Source organism: Drosophila tropicalis, unplaced genomic scaffold (genome assembly GCF_018151085.1).
Source record: "Drosophila tropicalis isolate 14030-0801.00 unplaced genomic scaffold, ASM1815108v1 contig_878, whole genome shotgun sequence".
Classification (NCBI taxonomy): Eukaryota; Metazoa; Arthropoda; class Insecta; order Diptera; family Drosophilidae; genus Drosophila; species Drosophila tropicalis.
The window spans coordinates 7,744,505-7,771,768 of NW_027173374.1; the positions used below are offsets into that span (position 1 = coordinate 7,744,505).

Sequence of the window (27,264 nt, forward strand, 5' to 3'; positions counted from 1 at the left end):
TTAATTGTAATAACCGAAAATTGGTTTAATTACATTATTATTACATCTGTATTTGAAGCCATTTAATTGTGATCTAATTTACAAAACATACTTAGCTAAGTATACAGATACAAACAAATAATATGAACACAATTCTATTCGGATTGTTATTCGGCATCGCCATTTTGGAGACCCTCCGATTCATAGGCCTCCTGCTCGCCTTGTTCATCATCAAACTCGACATCATCGTCGGCAGTTGCCTCCTGGATAGGATTGAATGGGAATTGGGTTAGAATTTGCAAATGTCTAATAGGAATCACGAGCACACTTACTTGATACTGTTGGTATTCGGAAATCAAATCGTTCATATTGCTCTCGGCCTCGGTGAATTCCATCTCATCCATGCCTTCGCCCGTGTACCAATGCAAGAAGGCCTTGCGACGGAACATGGCGGTAAATTGCTCAGAGATACGTTTGAAGATCTCTTGAATAGCCGTCGAATTGCCAATGAAAGTGGCGGACATCTTGAGGCCACGTGGTGGTATATCACAGACAGCCACCTTAACATTGTTGGGTATCCATTCGACAAAGTAACTGCTATTCTTGCTTTGTACATTAAGCATTTGTGTGTCCACTTCCTTCATGGACATGGGTCCTGTTAATTATGGCAGAGACAAGAAAAACAGATTTTTTGTTTTGTTAAAAGATATAGAAGAAGTTTTTGCTTATGCTTCCTTAGAGCCTCCTTCCATCCACCCAAAAGCTATTGTATTTATATACATCAAAAGGCAGGTTGACTTTGATGAGCCAAACAGAAATGCCCAATCCCCAAAATCCCTGAATATGAAATACTAAACGGCTTCTAAGCCCAAACAAGCGCACTTTGCCACCTGGAGTCGGCTTTTAGGCGCACAAACAGTCCCAGGAGGCAACTAAAAAAGTTGTTTAAATTCCTGTCGTACGGCGTTTGTATTTTTCTTCGCTTTACGTTTTTGTTGAAACACATTTTTGTGATTAATTATTTTGCAAGTATTTCTGGCAGTCAGTCAGGGAAAGACGGACGAACGGACGCGAATCCTGCGACAGGCATTGCAGCCTTAAGTCACGTTCAGCATGATTAGTTAAGCCCAAAGTCGTTTCGGCTGATGGTCGTATACATATATACAGACTAATACACACACACACACACTCGCACACACTTTATACAATTCCCCAATGGATCTTGAAAGTAAATTTCTAATTACGCGCGTTTTGCGAGTCATCAGTCAAAGGCAAATGCAAACTGGCGGGCAGAGGCAAAGGCAGAGAGAGCGAGCAAAACCAAATGAAATATTATGCGGCATACTTTTGGGCGCCACATCTCGTAGCAGTTTATTAATTTAAAGAATTAGCGCGAAAAAAAATGCCGCCTAGACCTGGCATAGATGGGATAATATGGAAATGGTAGACGCTCGGTGGTCTCATCGGTCTCGGTGGTGTTTGGCGGTGGCTAACAAATTTACGCTACGTGCTCGTTGACGGATTGTAGCCTTTTTTGCCGCCAGCCAACTGGCATTAATCATTTTCAGTGGCCTCCTCCATAAGTAGGCTTTACGTTTGCTAATAAAATTGTCGCTCTTCCTGCCCGAGGTGTGCCACCTGCTAGCCCGTTAGCTAGCTAGCCATTGGCCATGACAAAGCGACAAAATTGTTTGGCTAAGCCGTCGGGTTAAATGGGAAGGTGCTTAAGGAGAAACAAAACTATTTATCTTTTCTGTCACCCAACCAAAATTCATCTGTCCTTGTTTTCCCCCCTGTTACTTACCACGGAAGATGCAGGCAACTGTCAAATAGCGGCCATGTCGAGGATCACAGGCGGTCATCATGTTCTTGGCATCAAACATCTGCTGGGTCAGCTCGGCCACAGTAAGAGCGCGGTATTGTTGCGATCCCTTGGCCGTTAATGGAGCAAAACCAGGCATAAAGAAGTGCAAGCGGGGGAAGGGGACCATATTGACGGCCAATTTACGCAAATCGGCATTCAATTGGCCAGGGAAACGCAGGCAAGTGGTTACACCAGACATCGTGACCTGAATACAGGTAAAAGTAACTTAGTAAACCACGAACTATCATAGAAAGACATTCATTAACAGGACTGGACAATTCACTCTCGCTTATTTCATTCCTTTGGCTTGGACTACTTACGGACACCAAGTGATTGAGATCCTCATAGGTGGGCGAACCGAGACGCAAAGTCTGATAGCAAATATCATACAAGGCCTCATTGTCAATGCAAAATGTCTGGTCCGTGTTCACGCATAGCTGATGCGCCGACAAGGTGGCATTATATGGCTCAACAACCACCTCGGACACCTGGCATGCCACCCCAATTGATGGGCCACAAGGATGTGGCATGTGTGACATTTGACAGTTGATGGTTTTTTTTTTTTTTCGTTGGGGGTAGTCGGGGGGATGACGCACACACACACAAAACATACACATTAGACGGATTAATCAAAGAGTTACACTTACAGAAACGAGATGATTCAAATCGCCATATGTGGGCGATGACAATTTCAGCGTGCGGAAGCAAATGTCATAGAGAGCCTCGTTATCAATGCAGAAGGTCTCGTCGGTGTTCTCCACCAGTTGGTGTATGGAGAGCGTGGCATTGTATGGCTCCACAACGGTATCGGATACCTAATTTGGGATTACCCCCCAAAAATAATTATTCAGCAGCAGCAGCAAAAATCATGCAGAAATGAAAGCAAATATAAAATATTTGTTAATTAGCAATGCACAAATTGGCTTAAATATAGTTTTTAACTTTTAAATCTATATACTAATCTAAAATGAATCGATAAAAATGATGTAAGCTGTCACTTGGTAAGACAAAGGTCATGGCTAATGGCAATTTGTGGTTAAAACCCACTCAAATTCAGCAAAGAGAGTATTGACTTAATTATATGATCAAATCCTTCATTAATCTATGTACATATTAAGCACTTAATCAACATTAGGCCAAAACAAATATTATTATGGATTTATTTTTATCAACAATAATAGTGGCACACTTAAAGTTCTCTTGAAATATCAGAAACTTCTCTTAAATCTATTAACATCGATTGAAAGTTGAAGAAAAAAGAAAAGGTTCAAAGCCTGAAAGTAACAAAAAGGGGAATCCCAAGTTCTTTTGGTTATAATTCAGTTATATTTCCAACCAATATATAATAATGAAAGCTGACTATCCTTTGTCAAGCGAAAGAGACTATATCATAAATTTCCTTGGTCTGGTGAATGTCATATACTTTGATTGTCCTTGAGAGTCCAGTACATAAAAAATAACAGATAACATAAGGATAACAAATTGAAAACAAGAGAAAACAAACTAAAGTAAATTCGAAATCTACTTTCTTTGTTGGATCTCATCATTTTCCATTGTCCAGTCATAAGAGCAAATTATGTTTGTAGTTCCCTTGTTTGCATAATGTATGTACATACATACTACATATGTAAATACTTATATATCTATGTATACCAAAAGGTATATATACATATATGAATTTCCTGTTGTTAGTTAATCGCACTGACAACCGCAGGCTAATCAATTCAATTATTCAATTAATGGTATTTCTCTAGTGAGTGTGAAGATGACTGAAATGCAATTAAAGTACTCATGAGAATTTGACAATTATTCTCACACTCGTAAAGTGTGTTAAATTGTAAATTAGACACGTGAAGTGGCCAAATTATGGAATATTTTGAATTTTAAAGAAAAAACTAATGTTCAACAATTGGAACGAATATACGATATTTGGTTATAGATATCATAAATATCTGCATACTTGAGCAATAAAAGGTTCATTGAGCCATGAAATTAGCATTTGACAAAATTCTTACCCAGTCCACGTGTGTGAGTGTGTGTGTAAGAGCCATAAATTTTATGGAATTTTTAGTATAACCCACACACACACCACACACATACGTCGCTAGTTACATTTGTATTGTGTTAAATTTATTATTGTCACGCTTGGAAAGCCGATGGTCAACTATGTAGCATTGGTTCAGTATCAATTTTTGTCCCGATGCCTTGTTTTTCAACTTTAAATACACCAAATGCAGCTACCACCCACTTGGCTCTTCTCCCTCTTACGCAGGACACTCTTTAGTTATTTCTGATGTTATTTATATGTGTTTGGGTGTGTGTGTGTGTGTGGTCAGGCTACCGCTTGGCTTACCGCAATGTTTTGGCTTTGGCGGCCATTTTGTTGTGGCCTGGCCTGACATATGCCTGTCACTTTATAATGCTTTAAATACACACACACCCCCACACACACACACAGACATACGCCCACGCATACTCTCACACACACAGTTTTTCTATATTTTCATGTTGGTATCTATATAATTTAATAGTTTTTTTTTTGTCCCCCATTTAAAGCCCTTTTTTATAAGCTGCAATTTATGCAAATGGAAAAAATAATAATAAATTGTTCATTATTTTAGCATATGATTAAAGATTTTAATTATGTTCATTAATTAATGAATGACTGAAACATGAACATACATAAAATGCTCGGGGCCCACTCACGACTCTTGACGATGATGACGATGATGATGGAAATCTGCTTGAAATTGAAGAAAAGCCATAATGATATCAAATTCAGAGAGATTTTCCACTTGCTGCCAGAGGGCCAATGGCCAATGTTGCTCGTAAATCCTTTTGATTTGCCTTCACAGATGTAGAGACAAATATTGTGCCTGACCAGTGTCCAAATAGTAGAGCAAAAACAACACTCAGCAACAACAATAACATTTCAAAATGCAAAATGCTTGTGTCTGGGCATAACTCATTAGTATTAACTGCATGTACACACAAACACACACACACACAATAGCACCTGCCTGAATCCGTAAACGTATCCCCCTTACTCGGTGATACCAATTTTTGGGGGTGTGAGTCTGTGCGTTATCGCTCTGGGCCCCGGACCATTAAATAATTGCCACAATTTATGTGCACAAATTTTGCATTTCGGTTCCAAAACTGAAACTCAAGTGTGGGCAATGCATCTTGCCTGCTCAAATATACAGGGCCAATGCAAAAGATTATACATAATTTTCAATTGCACATACTCTCTCATCCACACACACATGATGGTGTATCTGTATATATGTGTGCGTGTGTACTTATTGTTAGATATTTGTGCAGCATGCAATTGCATTTATGCAACAACTGTGAGACTGAGTGTATCGCTTCGGGTAAAACACTGCAACAGCAGCAGGACCAGGAGATGGGGCTGGACCAAGAGAGCAGATGCAGACGAAAGGTGCAATTTCTAGTTAAAAATGAAGAGTGCCGGCCAGTTTGCATTGCAACCTGTATCTGAAATGCATTTTTCATGTCCAACCCATGGCAAATTCAACCGGAATTACGTTCTCAGAGAAGAAATGGCTAATAGATAAATGCGCAGTTCATTCGAACTTTGAACAATGCTAAAACAGTTTTCCAATTTGACCAAATGATTATGAAAGAATTGAAAGTCAAATTGGAAATTAAAGCTCAAGTATGGCAACTAAAAGGCTTCATAGTACAAAAAAAAAAATTTAGATATGGATAAAAGCAAACTTAATGATCCTTTTTTAGTGACCTAACCCACTCAGAAAGTCCAAAGTTGACTCTAAAACTCTCATTTTTTATATTGTTTGTCAAAATGTAAGTTTCATGTTTCAAACAGATCATCTACTATAATCAATAACTTTCATGATTACTATTTAGTGTAATTTAAATATATAAATCATACAAAAGTTTCAGTTTACGCATTCATTTTGCTTAATATTTTAATAAACATAATTATTCGCTTTTTATTTCGTTCCGTTGTTTGCATTAACCATCATTATGGACCACAAATCCTACAACAATAGACCCTCTCCATGTATGATGAATTTTTGTATCGCCATTGGACACCTTATGCCGATGACAATCAATTTTGCACTGAATTAATTTAATTAAATGTCAAAATGTAATTAAATGCGAATAATGCTTATAATGCAAATGAAGGCGTGTCACGTAACACTCTCCCTTACCCCCAAAAACAATAACTCCAACCGCCACACCCCCCCAAGGCCTCTTCAACTAGGATGTGTTTGTGTGTGTGTGTGTGTGTACGTGTGTAAAATATGCAACTGGGTTAATTAAGCAGCAATTGAAGCGTGTCACAAAACAAAAAGAAAAAAGAAGACACCACAAAATAAAGCAACAAAAAATTTGTCCACACAATTTAGATGGCATCTTCCTTATGAGTGCGAACCGCAAAATTGCATTAAAATTGCATTGCCAATTAGGCTTTGGCCGCTGGTCCAATGGCCATGCTAATTTTGCCAGCAAATTAATTAGAATTATTCTGTACAAAGCCGGAGAGAGAGAGAGAGAGAGAGAGAGTACCACAGCGCATAAAGCCGCCAATTGAATTTAGCGTATGAATTGCATAAATAAAACAACATTTGTGGAAAACACTCACACACACACACACACACACAGAGAGAGATTGGTGTTGCCATGGCCATCTCGCTAATTTGGCAAAAACACAGGTGCAAGTGTAAAATGTATTTTTCGGGCCATGAATGACGTCGGCTTATGGACACCATCAAATGTGAACACTGATTCGCATCAAAATATTATTTCAATCATTTAAATCACTGAAATACATGCAAAATTTACCTAAATTGTAACTAGTTGACTAATTCTAATCAATCCTACTCTTATCTATGAGTTTTGGGGTTAGTCGACTTTGCTTAAGACTTTACGCTAAAGGATACCAAAAAGATAATAAAGGATACCTAAAGTTTATCTGGAAAATCTATTTACTTATTCATAGCCATCTAAATTTTATTTGCTCTACTCTTCGTCCACTGTGTGTGGGAAACTTTACATCGATTGTGCATGACCTAAGCTGATTTAATTTAAGCGGCTTGCATTTTGGTCATGGACCACAATGAGGATGATGCTTAAAGATCTATTATAGCTGGTCTAGGTATTCGAGGCTTACCTTGGGCGATGGCACCACAGAGAATGAATTCATGATGCGATCCGGATATTCTTCGCGTATCTTGGAGATAAGCAATGTGCCCAGGCCGGAGCCAGTGCCGCCGCCCAATGAATGGGCCAATTGGAAACCTTGTAGGCAATCACAGCCCTCCGATTCTTTGCGCAATACTTCCAGAACCGAATCGATTAATTCGGCACCCTCTGTATAATGACCCTTGGCCCAGTTGTTGCCTGTAAATAAGATATTGGAATTTTAAATTTCGCTTTACAAATGCCTATCTAATCAACACACACACAGATACACACACACACTCGCCAAGTGCCAGCTGACATGTACAAAATTAATTTTAATCGTCAGCCGCAGGCCATTTTATAATTGCAATCATCATCATCTACAGACGCGCCTCCACCACCTCCACCACCACCACAACCACCAACATTATCACCACCATCAGCAGGAGCAGAATAGGCTCATGTCAATGGCAGCGGTAATTATGGCCAGGGCGTAGTCCTGCGCATATCAACAAACAATCACTGGACAAAGGCAGAGCAGAGAGTACATTAATGTTGTGGCTTGTTCGCCATTAAGTACCCAGAGACCACGACTTCGCCAGCCTCAGCTTGTTTGAACTGCATCAAAGTAATGAAAACATCGCTTGACGTTGTTCTCCCCGATTCTTGTGGCCATTCTTGTTGTTTCAGTTGACCAGCTGAAACAACTATCAAGTGCACGGCACGGTCGGGGTAGACTGATTATGGAATTAAGAAGAGACGACCAACCAACAAACTGGTTAATTTAAACTTACCCGCTCCTGATTGTCCATATACAAAATTATCGGGCCTAAAGAGTTGACCCATCGGTGACTGGCGTACCGAATCCATGGTGCCTGGCTCCAGATCTATGAGAACAGCGCGTGGCACAAATTTGCCGCTGGTTGCCTCATTATAATAAACATCGATGCGTTCTTGCTGCAGATCCGATTCACCATGATAATAGCCATTGGGATCAATGCCGTGTTCATCGGAAATTATTTCCCAGAACTACACAAAAAGAAAGCAAAAATGAAACCAGTCATCAATTTAATGCATATTTATAAGAATAAATTCAATTATTAATCAAGCAAAAGGCAAGAGGATGCAAAGGGTGAAGGGTGACATGCAAATATGCAATGTCAGTTTGGGGTTTTGGGTTCTCATTTCTTTATATAAGATAACAGTGCGCCCGTTGGTATGCAATGAAATTTGTGAAATTGCGCAAGCGACTTTTTTTTTGCGAAGTAAAAAATATTATTTTTCAATCATTGTATCCGTGTTCGTCTGAGGTGTCTGCAAATGTATAGCTCTGTCTCTGCGTCGTGTGTGTGTGTGTGTGTATTTTTGTGCGTGTATTTGTGTTGCATTGCTTTGGCAATCAATGCATATAAATATGAGTGTCCTTTTTACATGGTGCTTGGTTTTATTGCCAATGCCATCAGCATCGTTGGTACACGTTGTCCTTGCTGGTGTTCCAGCTATCTGTTGTCGATTTATGCGCGTGCATATGCTCACTCACTCACACATATGTATGTATGTGTGTATATATATATATGGCCCAGCACTTTACATGCCGTGAGCAATTTCTGTTGCATACTTTCATGGGCATGCAATTTTTTCCACGGTATCGTGTTATTTTCTTTTTTGTTGTGTAACGAGGGGGGAATAATTGAATCCTTTTAGGTGCTTTCATATATTTATTTTTTTTCCACTCCCTCCTATCCCTTACCCCTTTTTCGCTGCCGATATGTTTTATTTGTACGAGTGCGAGTATTTTTCTTGCGTGTTTCCCTTTTTTTATGGTATATTTTTTTCGCTTCCTTCCTTTCCTTTTTTCTCTTCTTATTTTGGTTTGGTCTTGTGTTTTTTTATTGCACAATACGCTTCGTGAAACATTTCACGTTTGTTGCGCATATGAATTTCAAATTTTTAAAAATGTTTCAATCGCTTTTCTTTTGTTCATCAGGTGTGTGTGCACAGGTGAGTCGCTACGTCCACTCGCTCTCTCTCTCAGTCTCTCTCTCTCTCTTTCTCTTCCTCTGTGGGTGTGTGTGTGTGTGTGAGGGCAAATGCTAATTGTGAGAAAATCGCAAGGTGTACAGCCGCCCGCCCAGAATGATCGAAATGATTTTTAATGGACTAAAAGGCATCGGCAACTGCCAGAAGGGATATGAATTAATTTGTATTTTTATTATTGTTTTATTATTTTGCCAGGCATTACAAGCTGTCCGTGAATGCTTGAAAGTTAGGAGACTATAGGGGCCGGAGGGATTGACTTTTGAAATGGAATGTGGATTTTAATTAATGCAATGCCAAACAGCTGCAAACTGTATACAATTTTCTCCCCATTTTGGACACTTTGATCTACATAGTACATGTACGTGTGTGTGTGTGTGTGTGCTGTCAATCTTGGATTATTGCGGATATTTAATGCTCACATATCTTTGGCAACATTAAAATGTCTTCAAATATGCATAATATTGTTTATATGCTTATAGTATTTATCATTTATCAACTTTGAATCCGCCCGCTGCCAAGAGTCTTAAATATTTTATTAGCCTGGCTAAAGCGTTGATGGCTTCTACCATCAGGGTAAAAAGCACAGCTGGGTAAGGTAAAAGTTTTCATAAAAATATGAAAACGGTTGATTGCACACATTTACATTTACATTTACACACACTCAAACATACACATACATATGTTCCTCCTTATAACTTGTTTCAGCTTTTTTTCTACCCCCACTTTTTGCTATGCTAATCTTAGAGTCGCATAAATGTTTGTTCTTGTGCTTCTTGGGTAAAAGTTTTGTTCCTTCATTGGCTTTTAGACATGCAACAATGATAACAAGTTCCATGACAAAAGAAACAAAACAAAATAAATCGCTAGCCAAAAATTTACAAAAAAAGAGTAGAAACTTTGCAGTTTCAGCCAAACAGAAAAAAAAAAACTTGGGCCCTCGCATGGCACAAAATTTCTTTGCATGGAAACATGACACTCAATTGTACGCATCGGTAGATGCTTTTGGGTTACACAATGTCTTTGATTTGACTATGCACACAGTCAACAAAAAGCAAACAAAAAAAGACCTCTAACCACTTGACAAACCTTCAGACTATGGCACTTGTTGCCCATAGGGCAACGAGGTCAGTGATGAAAGTTCTTGAATTCATAAATACATATTTTGTAAAAGAAACATCATAATAAGATTGAGAGTTTTTCTGAGTATCAGAGGGAAGGCAAACGACGAATTTATATATATCCGGGGAAGCAATAGAGATGTGAGATAAAAGAAGGGAAACTCTTTTTCTTTTCAGCCTCAAATTGTAAGTTCAAAAAAGGAATACAGGACTAAAAAGTTTCCTAGCTTTTTCTAGAGAAAGCCTTTTCAATAAATTGAATTTTTTGACTTAAAAACTTCTGAGGGTACCCTCGCATTTTAGTTTAACTGCTTCATGTATTTTAAAAAGCCAATTGCCGATAAGCGTTTGTTGTTTTGGGTGAACCATTTCATTTTGATAAAACGAAAGGGCCAACTTTTAACATTTTTGAAGCATAATTTATTTATGGAAACTTTTGGCGTTTGCCCATCTCATCTCTGACGTTTTTCCGGTATGACCTCTGTTTGCTTTTGACAAGACAGCCGGGCGTATGGTCCATTGGCTGTCTGTCCCACTGTTTGTCAGTTTTAAAGTGGGCAAAGTGGTCTGAGACTAGCAGCAGGCCCAATTTAAAGTTACCACTCCCCGCCATCTGCCAACCATCCACTCATTTAAAGAGTGTGTGTGATAAGGACAAAGAGAGTGTGAGACAGAAGGAGACAGAGAAAAAAACAATTACGCTGCCTTCATTTGCTTAAAACTTTTGGTGGCTGCGGTCAAATTGCTTAATTACAAAATTGCGTTCAACTTAAAAGTGCAGAAAGAACAGAAACAGGCAACCTGGCAAAAAGGAAAAAAAGAAACACAGGGAAAATAACAAGAAAGGAGACAGGGGAACGAAGAAAGAGACGGTGGCAAAGCGGCGGCGAGAGGGGAACAGAAAAAGAGAAAATGATCAAATTAAAAGTAAACAAAGAACGGCGCGAGTTGACCAAAGCGGCGCCATTTTGTGGCGCCCGCTTTTTATGTGCCTCATCTCAGTCTTAAAAGAAATCCAAAATTAAAATTCCCAAAGCGTTTGAAGAATCAAAAAATAGAACAAAAAAAAAGTGGATCCCGTGAGCTAAATTTGGCCAAAACGAAGTCTTAAATACGCTGTTAATTGCTTGACTTTGTAACATTAAAAAGCTTCCATTTTATCCTACAAATTCTGGGAAAACAAATTTGGGATTTTGCTGTTGAACTCTTGAATATTAAAGCAATCACAAAACCTTTTTAACCTTAGAGAAATGAAGAGTCTTATCGGCTTCAAGGACACATTTCTTTCAAAACAAGTCAAAATGTTAGCATACTTTCAGGAACACATCCAATAATAAATGAATACAACTATGTAAATAATTAATTAACGATTGATGTGTCTTCTTAATTGTACTAATATTTTATATATACACTTAATAAGATCAAAGTGCTTTCATCTTTTTCACCCAATGCCTAAATGACTCCTTTGGCAAGAGTATCAAGTGAAGCCAAGCAAAAAGTCAAGTGGCAAAAGTCGCGTATAGTAAAAGAAAAAGAAAGAAAAAAAATAATAATAAACGAATGAAGGAAGAAAAGTCGCATAAATTAATTGCGGCTTCTTTGCTGCCATGTAGTTTCGCTTTGTTTCTGCTCGAAACAATAAAATGAGGGACATTTCTATATAGTTTATCTAGGGCCAAAAGGAGCCCAGGATACGCAAAGCAACGGAAATGCATGTCGCACCGGATGTGAAAGAGAGCAAACGTTTGCCACTGAGAAGAAGGACAGTAAATGGGGAAGGGGAAGAGAAGTGAACGCTGGGATGCGTGGCATGGGATGGGATGGTGTGGGGAAAGCAGAAAGTAGCTACTTGCTTTGGAATATTAAATTTTTACTTTTTTATTTTTTTTTTTTTTTGTACTTCCTTGTTTTTGATGATTTAGCTCGCGGCTCGCATAAATAATAAACAATTGCAGCTATAAATATTAAATAATGCCTAAGATTGGACAAAGATTGTCTCCAGAGTGTAAGATTGTGACAATGTAAAAGGTTTCTGCGTTTTGATTTAACTTAAAGTTAAGTCAAGTGATTAAATTTCATGAGTAATGAATGCAAAACCGACAGTGAGTAATTTGAAAGATTGTCTTAACCTTGTGTAACTTTTGAGTCCTTTTGTCCATTAAGAATATATGCTTAAAATCTGAAAATGGAAACTTGAGGCCGTGTATGAAGCCTAAACTGTTTTCAAGAAGGGTATACAAGGAAGTAATCAGAAGAGTGCCTCGGGTAGCATCCCTACATACATATTTCTGATTTCTAAACTTTTCATAAAAAGGATTTGATTTATCAACAATTTTGTTTAGTTTTATAAATTTCTTTTGTTAAATAAAAGTTAAAAAATTGAATATAATGGGCCGTTAAAAGTTATTAAAATTTAATTAAAATGAATAATTAAATAAATAGAACATGGACATGCAGGTGGAAGATAAACAAGAATAGCAACAGCAGCAGAAACAATTGTAACAACAACAACAACAAGAATCGCATTTCTAATTAACATTCAATGCACTGCAAGGCATTAAGCGTAAAAATCATTAAAAATACAAACCACATATGGATTTTTGCAATTACTGAGTTATTTTGAATGGTATTAGGCCTGGGTACCCTTAGATAACTTCTTGCCCACATACACCCAGAAGCATACACACACACACACACACATAAATATATATATATATATTTGTGTTTGTTTGTATGTATGCATGTAGGTGGCGAAACGTTGCAAATAGAATTCCAATTGAATTTCGGCCGTTGGCATTAAACTAATTATAAAATAATAAACAGGATTTCAGCGGCATTTCGATCATTCGCCAATTTACAAATGTGCGACAAATCCGTGCGATTTGTGGCCCGCTTAAAATGCATTTCACGTGCCAAGTTAATTTATTTGAATTTTCGCGACAAAAATTTATATATTTTTGGTAAATTTTGAACACCTATGTACACTTGGCAGTGTGTTGTTTCTGTTATCCATTAGCGTAATGAGCTTTAGACCCAATTTGGGGTTGAGTGACGAAAAAAAAAAGAAAACCCAATCGAAATCAAACTCCTGCTCGGGATCGATGCAATAAAATAAAATATACCAAAGCACGCGCACACACACACACACACATTCAAAACTTAACGGCCGTCCATCGATGGATGACACTTTCCAGCCGTTGGTCATAAACCATTTTGAGCAGTTTGAAATTGGGGAAAAATATAAAACTAAAGGGCTCCGCCGCGAAATTTGCCATTAAAGAACATTGAATACTCTTTCTCGATTAAAAGCTATGACAAGTCCTTTGGTTAGTGTGACTTAGGAGATAAGACAAAAGCTTTTTTAACAGGAGAATGTCCTTAAGTCCTTATGTTTTGTTAGAGTATATAAAAAAATAAAAGCCACTCGCTTACTTACAAATATCCAGACAGGACATATCTACATACATATGTATCCTGCTATCTGACTGCAGCTGATGCTGGGTCTAAACTGCTGTCTGAACTGCTCAAAAATGCAATTTATATGCGCACAACGCAAATAACGAATTGTACCCTAAACTACTCTTTATGTCGAGAGAGACAGGAAGAGGCGAGAGAGAGAGAGAGAGGCATCCCAATGAATTGAATGGGCCAGTACGTATAACGTAGGCGTTCTGTGTAATAATACTAAAAGGATCTTGTCACTTGTCGACCGTTGACAGCCATTTCATGCCGTTTAGAATATAAAGGGTTTCGGTCGCACACACAAAACAAGAATGTAAACGAGAGAGAAAAAAAAATACGAGCAACCATAAATTCTGGCATTAAAAATCAATCAAGTAAACAGCCATATGCAATATATATGAGCTATCAAGTGCCCAAAAGAAAAATAATAATACTAAAGATTAAAGTACATTTCCCAAAGCCGACTAAAAGAATTTTTACATCAACTAGAAATGAAAGCATATCTTACGATTAAAACACTTTTAATTGTGGGAATCTATAACTTTGCCAAATTCTGTTTTTATTTTGACATGAAATACTTTGATCCATCCACTAGGAAATAGTTTTGTATGCAAATCAATGCTCATATTTAAGACCTAACGATGACTAGATTATTTTCGAAATGGATAGTTCTCTAGAAAAACAACAACAGGTTTTTTTCTTGTTAAAGGTCGCACATTGGTATGCAAAGCAATCCTGGATGTGGGCATAATTAAGGCCATGTTGGCATGGAAATGAAGCAATTGGCAAAGTTGCCACAATTTATAACTCTATATAATGATACCTACATAACGTAATGTATGTACATATGTGTGTGTGTGTGTAGATATTATGTATGTATATGGATATGGGTATTGTGCACCGGATCAATTTGGTGGGACGTGTTAATTTCGAGGCAAGTTCGGTATGCCAGAAAAATGCAATTTTTCGCCCCAATGTGTAATTTACCTTTCGTATGTAAATGCCTAGTGTGCGTGTGTGTGTGTGTGTGTGTGACTTTCTATCTGTCTGTGTGTGTGTCAGCGGCAGTTGCAATTGCATTTATCGTCAAGTGCATCAATTTAAATGTGGCCACTAATTGTCATTATCAGTGCGTGGCCTTTTTTTTTTTTTGGTTTTAATTTGTTGTTCTTTATGCTTTGCTTTTCCTTTTCTCTTTGTTATTGTTTTTTATTTTATTATTTTTTTTTTTAAGTTGTCATTAAATTAAATTGTGCAAATTGTAAAACAATATAAACTATACTTTAAGTCCCTAACGTTTACCTGTAATTGTCTAATCATTTAATTAAGAGAGCTTTCTTTCCAGACAACATTTGAATCTTGTTCGTCAAATATTTGTTCATTAGTGATGGTCAGCGGCTTTTCGGTTTGTTTGTGTATGAGAGTGTGATTTTCCGGGTGTGTGTGTGTGTGTGACTATGCGCTGCTTGCATACAAGGATAACGATGACGCAGTCTAAGTGCAACATCAAATAGCTTATAATTAAAATTCGTCTAACTCATGCGCATAGCACAGAAGGTTAACCCAAAAGTATATCATCATTCAAAAGATAAAAAAAGTATTTTAAATGTTTAAAAAGCTTTTTAGAAATGCATTTTAGGTTTTGTGTTTTTTTAAAAAGGACTCTAATTGATTTGATTGCAGGATAACGAGGTTTCTAATTGGTCCAATCAATACATAACAGAATAGAAACAGATTCATTTCAATAGGTCTTTAAATTTTTGTTATCATGTTGCAATCGTCTAAGATATCCTTAATCCTGTCATTCAATTTCCATTCCAGATTGATATTTGTCGAAAATGATCATGAACTATAGCCATACTTATTAAGAACAATCATAAAGTTTTTACTTCAATAATTCGAAAAGGAAATATAATAGAAAGGGAATTCAATGTGGCAAATCACAACAAGCCAAACTCATCTCGTTAATACCAAATGCCAGAGGAATAGGAATTGCATTTTGCAGGTTAACCAGAGACTGGCAGCTGTCAGTTAGGCTAGTTGGTCGAAACATTGCTGTGGGGCATTGTCGGGGGCGGTAGCCAGGAGTTTCCAACTTGAAATGCAATTGCTTGGTTTTTCTAACACATATCCATACATATTATTATAGTCGTTGTCCAATTGTGCGTACAGCTTCATTTACATACACATACACATGCGGCTGACAAACAATTTCAATTGAGATTTCAATAATTGTCGATTTAGATATGTAAATATTTATTGTATATTTGCTATGGTTGACCTGCAATTATTGACTTAACTAATGTGAATGTTGCTATATATGTAACTATATATGTATGTATGTATGGAGGTTTATACAATTGTATATGTGTTTACCATATATGTATACATATATGTATATTGATATTGTGTGGCTAGCTTCGAGGTAAATATTAATATTAACATTGGCTAGAGAGTTGGCTAAAATTGATTTGTGCCCAGGTGTCGAAATGCTATTCACGATGATCTATGCATCTGTTTGCCTAGATTTATATGTTTGGTATTTTGTTTTGTTTTTCTTAATAAATACTTAAAATAAACCGTTGCTTTAAGCAGGAAAGGGAAAATATGTCTCTCTCTCTCTCTCTCTCTTTCTAAAGTGTTGGTGCGTGTCTAAGTTGTGTTTGACTGGCTCGCTGACTGGTTCACTGGCTGTCTGGCTGGCTGACTCCCTGAATCAACCTCAACTGATGTGTATGTGTGTGAGGATGGGTAGGCAGCAATAATATTTGCTAATGGCCACAATTTGAGTGCGGCCCATTCTCAAGCATCCTTGGCATCCTCTGCAATCGTTTTGCATGCCGCCGCAATATGTTTTATGATCTTTGTATGCATATAAATGACTACAACTTGCACTTTATCATATAGTATATACGTATATGTATATGTACACTCACATGATTTGGCCTCCTGCCTTGGGGGCAGAGAGGGTAATAATAATAATAATATTTATATGGCAACGATATGAAGTTGATGCCATGAAAAGCTAAATAAATAAACAGTGTCAGGCCAAAAACAGGATGTGAGCAAACATTTTGAAAAGACGCTCCCGTTTGCTGATAGGTATACACGCATACACTCGCACACACACACACTAAGTTGTTGGTATGAGCTCATGTGGCCTCAAGTGGCAAGTGCCAACCCCAACCTTTGTGTTCATGGCTTTCCCATCTGAGCGCATTCCAATCATTAGAAATACTAACAATGAAATTTTAATGCTAAATTATTTGAACAGTATTTAAAAATAAATTTAAGCAAATAGTTAAAATACTGAAAAGTACCATTCGCATTCTCAGGTCTGACTTTTTGCCTTTAAATAAGTATAACAGATATACAGAAAACTTTCCACTTTCCTTCTGTATAAAATATGAACTTAAGAATAATAATAGAAATATAAATGTGTAAATATTAATATATATGTATGATTCTCAACAAAAGTTAGGATAAATCTTTGTAACGGACCCTTTGTTTTCTTCAGAGTGTGAAAGACTCTTCTAAAAATCTAAACAACAAAATCTATTGCCTACTATTTGGGGCTGTGGTCTCGAAGGACCGTTTCGCTCTTGCATTTTATAACAGGCAGTCGATTAAGATAAAATAAATGCATCTTTGTCCTGAATTTTATAGATTACTCGTATTAATATGAAAATTAATTTAATTTAAAAACTTTTTCGATAGTTGATCTATATGTTGTTGTTTTTTTTGTTTATCAACAGTTTGCCAACCGCAAAGCCTTGTTCATATTTCATTTACGTTTTTGTTGTAATAACAAGGGCGGAGGTTTTGTAAATGTCATGTAAAAATATTTTTATGCAACATGTGTGGTATACATTTTTATATATGTATATATATTTTTTTCTGTGGCATTCTCGTTGATGCCTGCGCTGTGTGAAGCCTTTATTAAGTGCGAGTCAAATGAATCACAACGTTTTATTAATGACACCAAAAATAGTTATTGTTTTTGTTTTCTTCTCTTCTCAAGTGCCACTTTACTAGCAAAATTATGAATTTGGTTTAATGGTGAAAATCAAACATAAAAAAACAACAACAAAGCAAACTTTACATACAATCTATTTATTTATAAAACAAACTTTTGCTTGCACTGCATTCTCACTGATAAAAATTGGTCATATCCCATTACAATATTTTTATGCTGCAACATTTTTGAATTAATTTTTATTACATTGGTGCGTGAATTTTTGTTTTGCCCATTTGATCATGTGATTGTTTACTTAATGGCCACTTTTTATTCTTTTTATTTTAAATATATTGTTTGCCATTTGGCGGCCAAATATGGTGTACAAAATATGTGAATACAAATACATATATGTATTCGTGTATATGTATGTATGTAGATAAATGCACATGTACATGCAAAAATCCAATTAATATTGTTTGCTAAATAAACCCTCAACGAAATGTTATATGTTTATTGATTTGTACTTTCTTGTAAATGGCCAAATTACAAAAACTAATTGATTTTATTTTATAGCCTGCATATCGAAAAGTATTCGCTAGCCCACATAAGGGGAGTCATATTGAAGCGATACTGAAAAGGTTATTCCATCGAAGATAATGGAAAGGTTTGAAGAAAATATGAAATCAGCTTGCCTAAGAGATCTAAAAGATGATTTGGTGTAGTTGAATTTTTGTCTAAAACATTTTCTGTGGCAGAGAATGTCATTTAGTCATATTCAAACCTAATAGACCACAAATTTTAATTATAATATAATAATTTGATTAGAGTTTTCGCAAATATGCAATTGCCAAACGTTGAAAGAGAACATTTCTATTGTTCGTTTCAGTTTCGGTATGCGAACCGAAATTATTTTCGCCAAATTTTTGGTGTTTTTTTTTTTTTAAATTTTTTTTCGTATTTTCTAACCATTTATTTGGCTCAGTTATTCGGTAATTTGTGGTTTTAAGTTTCTTTCAACCAAAATAGCGCTAGCACCTGCCATAAATTATAAAACCGATGCTAAAGTTTCAAGGACGTGCAGCATACGTATACGCCCATTTGCACACACTCACACAAATGATAAATATTTTGACCACATTGGTTTTTAATGAGGTTTGTCGCATTCGTTGTGCACTCGTCTGTTTTTTTTTTTTGTTTTGGCTTTTCTGAATATTTTGTTTGTTTAATTTGGAATGGCATTTTGCGTTTATTTGGTTGCGAAATTCCTCAATGCAATTTGCAGCAAAACAAACGCAATGGCTTCACATTTATACCTATATTTATACACATGCTGATTATTTAATATTTTTGCGAATTATTTTTGTTAATTATGTTTCGCATACAGTTGTCACTTGCTATTTTGTGCTTAATTTCGGTTAAATATACTTTTCTGTTGCATGCTTATCGGCGTTACACCGCATAAGACAACAAATTACATATTGTAAATCCAATTGCATGAATAATTTACGCACTGCCAGGCAAAATCTGCGAACAAACAATGAAAATACATGCACTGTAGAAGAGAGTTTGAGTCTTTTAGGAGCAGTCTTAAAGTCTTAAATTCTTAAATTATTATCCACACAAAATTAGAAATATATTGAACTTTACTTAAAACTTTCCTAAGGAGTAAATTGTAAGCCTAATATGAATTTATAACCCAATAAAGCTACAAATTCATTTCATTTATGATTTATCGAATAAAACCTTGCATTTTAGGCAGCTTGTAATAAATTTTACGAGATAAGATTATTTCATCATCAAAAGTCTATCTAAAGGATATCAGATTACAGAGTATTAAGGCTACCGAGTATATTTTAGCTCCAAACAGATTAATACGCTAATGGTGTATATATCTCTGATAATCATATTTAATATTATACATATATTTGCTGTTGCGCTTAATAATTGTAAAGGGTATTAAATATATCGTTAATACCGAAACAAAATGTTTTTTCCTGGTGGTATTTATTATGCTTGATGCATTTAACTATACTTTTGTGTAAATACAAGATTACAAAATTGCAACATTTCACAATAAATGGGCTTGGACTGTGGCTTGTGCAATGTGCAAAAGGAATGGTGGAAAGGTGGGCAGAAAAAAACCATTACAAACTTCTGGCATATTATTTCAATAATATAAAATTACCAAAAAGTAATTGAAAATGTCGAAACAACAAAGAACAATACGATGGGCCATGAAACAAATACATATACCAAACCATTTCCTTCATTCCCAGGCAGGTTAAAAAAAAAATACAAACAGAGGCAGAAGCAGAGGACAGAGACAGGCATTAAGAGCAACATGAGAAATTAATGGGCAAAAGAGCGGAATGCTTTTTAAAAGTGTTAAATAAATAACAAATAGCCATTTGCCGGTGTTGCACATCTGGCCAACCTGTCGCCTCAGCCGCTCCAAGCGGCTTATGCATGGCCACAACTGTAGCATGCGGGCCAAATTGGACACCTCGAAGAGCCTTTGTCTCTACCAAGAGAGTGTGAAGTAGAGAGAGAGAGAGAGAGGAAGGAAGAGGAGCCTTTCATACAATAATACATACACGTACATATATGGTTATTCTATTTACATTCATATCTAGGTATGTACGCGTATATGGCTATTATATTTACTTGTGTGTGTGTGAGTGTATTTGTATTTTCTAATATTTATGCGCATTTTGCCTTTTTTTCATTTTTCATCAATTTGCATGCGCGAGGTTCAAGCTCAAAGCAGAGCGTAACGAAGCACAAAGATATACATAAATAAGTAATTTTTATATTCCATCAAGCTCAACAAAATGCTAGCAGAGAGGAAGAGTATGTGAAAAATATTTATAAAAATTCCCTTTTGTTTATTCATAATCAGTTTGTGCAACGAAGCAGCATTTCGGGCCGTAGGGGTTATGCTTTCTCCAATCTCCTCCTCCGCCAAATTCCCCTCTTATCAGTCATTTTACCCTTTTTTCTTGTTTGCCACTCATAGAGTATTGCATAACGCTAGGCGCAAGGTTGCCATAGTACTAGTATCTCCATCTCGTTTTCTCTATTCGCTATGTATGTGTGTGTGTGTGTGGGAGTGGCTTTTGTGTAAACCTTATTTGGTATGCATAAACGCATTTTTATGTAAATTGAAAAATATTTCGTAAAAAAAAAATGTATTTTTATTTTTTTGGATTTTTCATGCATTTTTTGTTCTATCCTCGTGTTGCTATTGTTGTTGTTATATTGTGGCTTGGCGCATGCCACGGTAATTGTTTCGAGGGCATCTCTATTGACCAAACCCTTGCACATGCAACTAGAAGCTGCCAACTATATGAAACAGTAAACTGTAGTTTTTTGTTTTTAAACATTTGTATTTGGATGTATTTACAATTGATTGCGTGATCAATTAACTGCGACTAAACTAAAATAAATAACACTAAAAACATGATTTTTCTTAAAACAAAAAGTTTATCATCTATGATGCAATTTACAATTTATTCCAAATTATTTAATATACGAGATTTGTAAGCCAAGTTTATTAAGTAAACTAACCTAATAAACTTGGCTTATAAACCCGTATTGTTATTGAATAACATTTAGAATAGTTTTTGTATTCATTTGTTTACAGACTTATGTTAAAGTTACTTCACTTCTGTGTACTAATTAATTAATCTTTTACTAATACGCTTTGTAGCCATTTGAGAGTCCAGTAAGCAGATCATAGTATAAACACTATTGTCCAGGATTAATGCTAAATATATTCTAGTTGCTTGGCCAGGCCTCAAATGCTGAAAGCTGAGACTGTGTGATTAACGATGCTTCTGCTGCAGTTTCATTGGTATAGGTGGCAGATGTTGGTGATTGGTGGGACACAATAGACATGTCGTATGTGTACCATGTGTAGAGTATAGGCCAAAGCAACTGCTCTAATAGATAATTCCACAGACTCAGCTTTAGTGTTAAATCTTCAACCAATATTTAAATGTGGTAGATACTTCATACATTTCCCTTATAATCATTCCCACTGTACCATCACGTTTTAATAAATATTTATCTGGGCACCATACATTCGCACATACAAATAGCTGGATATCAGAGTGGTGAATATGCCAATTGAGTTATCAATTGCTTGTTTTTACTTCAACCATTCGACAAGCAACCACCACCACAGCTACCACACTGTTAAAAGCCACATGAAAATTGCATTTGCATATGGCCAGGCGCATTACCTAAGAGTACAGCACAACATGAGCTACATACATAAGTATACACACAAACACACACACACACACTGATACACATAAACAATTCCCCATCTATCGTGTTGAGCATAAAGAAATTATGGCTCGATAGTTGCCAAACGAAAGCCAACGATATCGATAATTCAATTTTCTGCATTATTTTTGGCGTTGCAATGATGATGCTCCGCCATTATAAGCTAAATAAATGTATCCTGAGGCGGCCAACCAACGAAAGGCGGGCAAATTTGCATGCCATGCCGTGCCCTAAAAGACATGTTGGTTCTTTCTCCTGACTTTGGCTTACAGGAATGCACTTGAAAAAATTTGAAAGCTGAATGTGAAAATGTAAGCCTGAAATCAAGAAATATATATCATGTGAACCGTATTGTCTAGCCACATTAATGTCACATGTATTAAAAGGGTTTAAACTTGTCCTTTGTAATGATAAATGTGGAAGTGGTGTAAATCCTTTTAATTACAATCTTGACTAATTCCAAGAACTTTAAACTATTGATAACTTAAGTGTAGAATATGTCCAAGAGTAAGTGACTTGTTGATATATATTTTGGTTTTAACACTAAGAACAGTTTCAAGTGACCATATATTGTAGCCATAATGACATGATTTTTCCCCGAGTGTATTGTATTTCATACTCTTTAATTTTATTGTCTGTTGCTTGGTGGCTTGCTTGGTATGCTCGCTCTGGCCCGTCTATAAATTTCAGTCATACTTTTTTTTTCACTTTTCCTATTTTGTTTTTGTGTTTTCTTTGCTTCGTGTCTTGCTCTTTTTAAAGGTCGTAAATAGATTTTCTTTGTTATTGTTCACAAAAAAAAAAGCGCAAAAAAAGAAGAGAAAATGATTTAAGGAAAATTAGGTTTATGTAAATAATGAAAAAACGTTAGCTGCAGGCCATAAAGGAGGAAAGGCAAAATATCCATGCATTCCTCATGCCTGTCTCATGTGTGATCAATTTAAGCCAAGCCAAAAAAAAAAAAAAAAAAAAGCATATTGAAAATGTAATTTAATTGAAAAAGTGCTAAACCGTTTTCTACTTTAATATGACATTGAAGTCTTTTTAATTTACATATGTAACTAACTATATCTATTTGTGTTTTTTTTAATTTTACTCAAATTAAAAGCTTTTTATTTATGTGTATTAGCAGTAAATATTTCAACGATTCGCTAATCTTTGCCTATTTCCCGCAGTTTTTCGTTTATCAGCAAAGCAATTAGTTCCAAAAATATTGCAGGGGAAAATAATAAAAAATCCATTTATGCTGTGCATAAATTTCAGTTTTCACTGCATTTGTTTACATATTTTACTTTTTTATAAATTTTTGAAAAAAAGGGTATATTGCAATATTAAAACAGTTGTATTATTTAAAGGAAAACAAGATAAAGGAGGAAACAAAAGCACTTTAAAATCTCTTCATTTCTCGGAGTCGTTTAAAGTATTCTTTAAAAAGGATTGACTTCTAAGTAAAGGTCTTTTGAAAGGGTATAGAGGCTTCGTTATTGCCATTTCATTTGGTATCTTTTGGGTTTGTATTGTTTTTTTGTTTTATTTTTTAGTTTTATGCTTCTTTTGCATATTTATTATTTATTTATTTATTTTAGCTGGCAACAATAATTCACACTGACAGCCAATTAATCAGAAAAGGACATTCAATTAAAGTACAAAATGTTGTTCAATGGGAAAAAAAAAGAAACATGCACAAATAAATAAATATGGCCGGCAACAAAATATGTTATTATAAAAATTAATGCAACAACAAACAGATTTTTTTCGTTTTTTTCTCTGTAATCTATTGAGTTCGATAAGTTCGTCCATGTTGACCAAATTGCATAAATAATGCATCGTTGTTTTTTTTAGATAAACTTTAAATTAACAAAGGTTTCCAACAATGCTGGCAAATACTATGTGATATATGACTATGCGACAACATATATGTATATGTATCTGTACGAGTTGGACCATTGATGGGAACAAAAGATGAGCTTGGCTTTTGTTATGCCAAAGGGCCATCTAATTAACGGCAGATTGCGCCCACAAAAAGTGGGGCGAGGCAGAAAAATATGAAAGCATTGAAATATGTTTATGATTTGCATTAATTTGAAGTGCAAAACATGTAGGGGAAATTGCGCCTGGGAAACGATTGTAGAAAGTATCTGCACAGAAACAAAATCAAAAAGCAAAACCAAAACAAAAAGTAAGAAAAAACATTAACATGAATCTGTTTTTCATATGGACACAAAGTCACCTAATAAATATTTCTTTTTGCATCCCATTTTTCATACTTTTTTGTTGAGCTTGCACTTGGCTTTACTTTGCTTTTGTCTATCCGATTATAGTAAAAAACAGTCAATCATACATTAGCATTGAGTTAAGAATAACATTGCCCTAAAGACACCCTTTATAGACTCAACTATAAACTGTTTCTCAGTAGAAACGTTATCAGCTAAGCTACTGGGTTTATGATACATTTGCTTAATAATATAAAGAGTAATAATCTTGTTAAGCAAACTACGATTTTGAGTCATCATTCGTTTATGGGTTGGTAACAGATTAATATACCCATTCATAATTTACTTATAGGGTATAAGAAGAATTGTGTCAAATGTCAATGACTGAATTTTCCATGGCGTGGCAATTGTGCGAGTTAATGTAAATGGGTTGAATTAACTTAGAGTCAAACAATGAGCATTAAGGGGCATTTGGTTTGATACGAGTAAACAGCGGAATAGGCTCTAACAATTGTTCAATGTCTCACTTGAGAAATAACTTAGCAAAATTATGTAATTTCTATTTTTGGACTATCGACTATCTTTTGTCACTTATGTATGTTGAAAATATTGTAAACAAGTTTCCTGATTAGACTCAAGAAATTTGTGGCTGATAAGAGAAGGCGGCATCAATATATGGCATTTGCACAATGCTTAGTAAGTTCCCCCCCGTGTGTCATAGTTTATGAGTAAATCGAGAAACCAGATACAATAGCTGCAAGATACAAACGATTGCTAAGTAAGTATGTACATACGTGTAGCGGCAAGGTCTTTTCTATAAAAAAAAAAAAAAAAAAAGACTCATTGTAAACTGGTTTTGCCCTTTTTTCGTACTCTTCTTTTTTATTGCTCCACATAAAAATTTGCCAGAAATAGCATAGACTCATAAAGTGGAGGGTAAATAGACTTTTGATGATGCCTTGAGAGTTGTTAATTTAGTCAACTGTAAAGGGCATACGAGAGGGAAAACAGGTTGCCAGAACAATGAGTACCAGTTGCCTTCGCTGAAAGTCTCCAAATACTTCCGTCATAGAGAGATTCAATTTTCTCTTAACGTCCATGGTAGATTGATAAGATTACGTACAGCAACCCTGAGCCATAGAAGCTTTGTTACTATGAGAATTAGATATATATAAGTACCTACTATATATGTATGTACATTTAAGTGTAGGTGATATCTAGCTAATTGTTTACACTTGACTTTCAAATCGATATGCTTAAACTTAAAGTCCGAATTTGGCTATGATTTCATGGCATTTCAGACACTGAAACATATCATGACAAACTAAACCTTAAATTTTGTGAAATTTTCTACATTTTTGCTGATATACCGAAAAAAGCTGATAAGATAAACTTTGCTGGTTCTTTAATATATCATCAGGTTCATTTGTAGTTTGTTGTTTTTTTATAGTTTTGGAGGGAAGACAAGTTTAGGCCGCCGCCCCCCATTTGAAATTGTTCATCACAACAGCAAAGTAAATCAAGTGGAAAATAGAGAGAAATAGAAAGAAGCATGCACAGAGAGAGAGAAATAGAAACGAGAGAGAGAGAGAGAGAGAGAGAGAACGAGAAAGGAGAGGAAAATAGGAACAGCAAGAGAAAGAGCGAAGGAGAGGAAAAATCAAATTATAAAACAAAGAGAAAGAGAGAAAGCTTGAAAGAGGCAGCAAGTGAGAGATTTGTATATAGAAAGGTAGAGAGCGTGCCAAGAAAATTTCATTTTATTTTCTCATTCTGTTTTATAATTAAACATGTGAGGTTAGGAAAGCGATTGAGAAGCAGAAATACTCGCACCTACATACGAGTACTCGTAAAAGTAATTTGCAAAGTCCTCTTGCTTATGTATGTATGTTTGTATATGGGACACTAATTGCATATCAATTATACGCACCTTTGAACCGATTTGATTGCCACACTGGCCGGCCTGTAGATGAACAATTTCCCTCATATTGACGCTGAGTGATAGATGATAGTTCCCTTTGGATATGTATGCAAATTATAGATTAGACACACAGACACACACAGGTACACACAGTTTCACAGAGTTACAGCAAAACGCACGCGGAAACCGAATGTTTGGAGGGTCTTTAGAAGCAGCAAAGAATCTACGTCAGCGATCGTCACACTCGCGTTGAGAATCAAACGTGCACTGAAATTGTGGCCCAGCGGCATAACAATTATTGCCCCTCGTTGCCGGGAACCTAGCACTAGCATTAAGCAAAATGGGCAGAGAGAGAGAGAGCGTGAAAAGATAGGTGTTTTTGGAGGAATGATAGAGGGGTCGGTACTGATTGTTAGTGTCAGCATTAGTAGCGCTTGTGACAATGCCCATGAAAAAGAGAGACAGAGAGAGAGAGAGACAGAGATTGATAATCCAGAGAGAATGTGGGCCATTTCTTGTCTGAGCTGCAATGTGAGAGCTAACAGAGAAAGAGCGCGAGAGGGAGTATCTTTGCCCCAAGCACGTGATGTGATAAGCGTGAAGAGCAAAGTCAAGCTACAAGTACCTCGAGTGTAGAATTAAAAGTTTACGACATTCGCTATCTACATGGGCAATCCCTCAAGTCAAAAGACACTTTACGATATTCACATTTATTCATTAAAATTTTACACCGAGTTTTCATGTGTGTTAATCACCCAACTCTTTGATAGTTTTCTTAATAAACTTTGCATAGTATAAGACACTCATGTAGATGTCCGGCTTTTTGCTTTCGCCACATTTCCATGTCCATGTGTTGATGCCACACACCTCATCGCGAAAGATCAATGGTCCACCAGAGTCACCTGTGCAGAGTGTTTGTCCATCAGAGCTAGAGGCGCACAGGACATTCAGTGGCACTTCTTTGCTCAGTTTGTTTTCGCATTCTGCCTTTGAGACAATAGCAACTTTCATAGTTCTTAAAGGACTTGAGTGTGAAGATTCATTTTGCTGGCCACTCCAACCATAACCGGCCACAGTGACTTTTTCCCTGGGATACAGAGGCACTGAACAGATTCTGGCATATCCAATATATTTACTCCTCATTAACAGCTTCGTCTTGGCCACTGCAATGTCGGCTATGAATTTGAACTGGCTAAAATCGGGATGAATTTTTAGTTTTAATATTGAATTCTTCTTGTATGCAATGG

General features: G+C 36.1%; 1 protein-coding gene across 1 annotated transcript; it reads right to left on the reverse strand.

Moving 5' to 3' along the window:
• betaTub97EF (beta-Tubulin at 97EF) lies at positions 1 to 26,269 on the reverse strand. Its single transcript, XM_068300094.1, has 7 exons — positions 26,027 to 26,269; positions 7,810 to 8,044; positions 7,005 to 7,234; positions 2,491 to 2,658; positions 1,784 to 2,048; positions 312 to 634; positions 1 to 242 (listed from the first exon to the last, which is right to left on the reverse strand). Exons 1-7 carry the CDS (start codon positions 26,081 to 26,083, stop codon positions 147 to 149), a joined length of 1,374 nt encoding a protein of 457 aa, XP_068156195.1. The 5' UTR covers positions 26,084 to 26,269; the 3' UTR covers positions 1 to 146.
• Between the last annotated feature and the right edge of the window lie 995 nt (positions 26,270 to 27,264).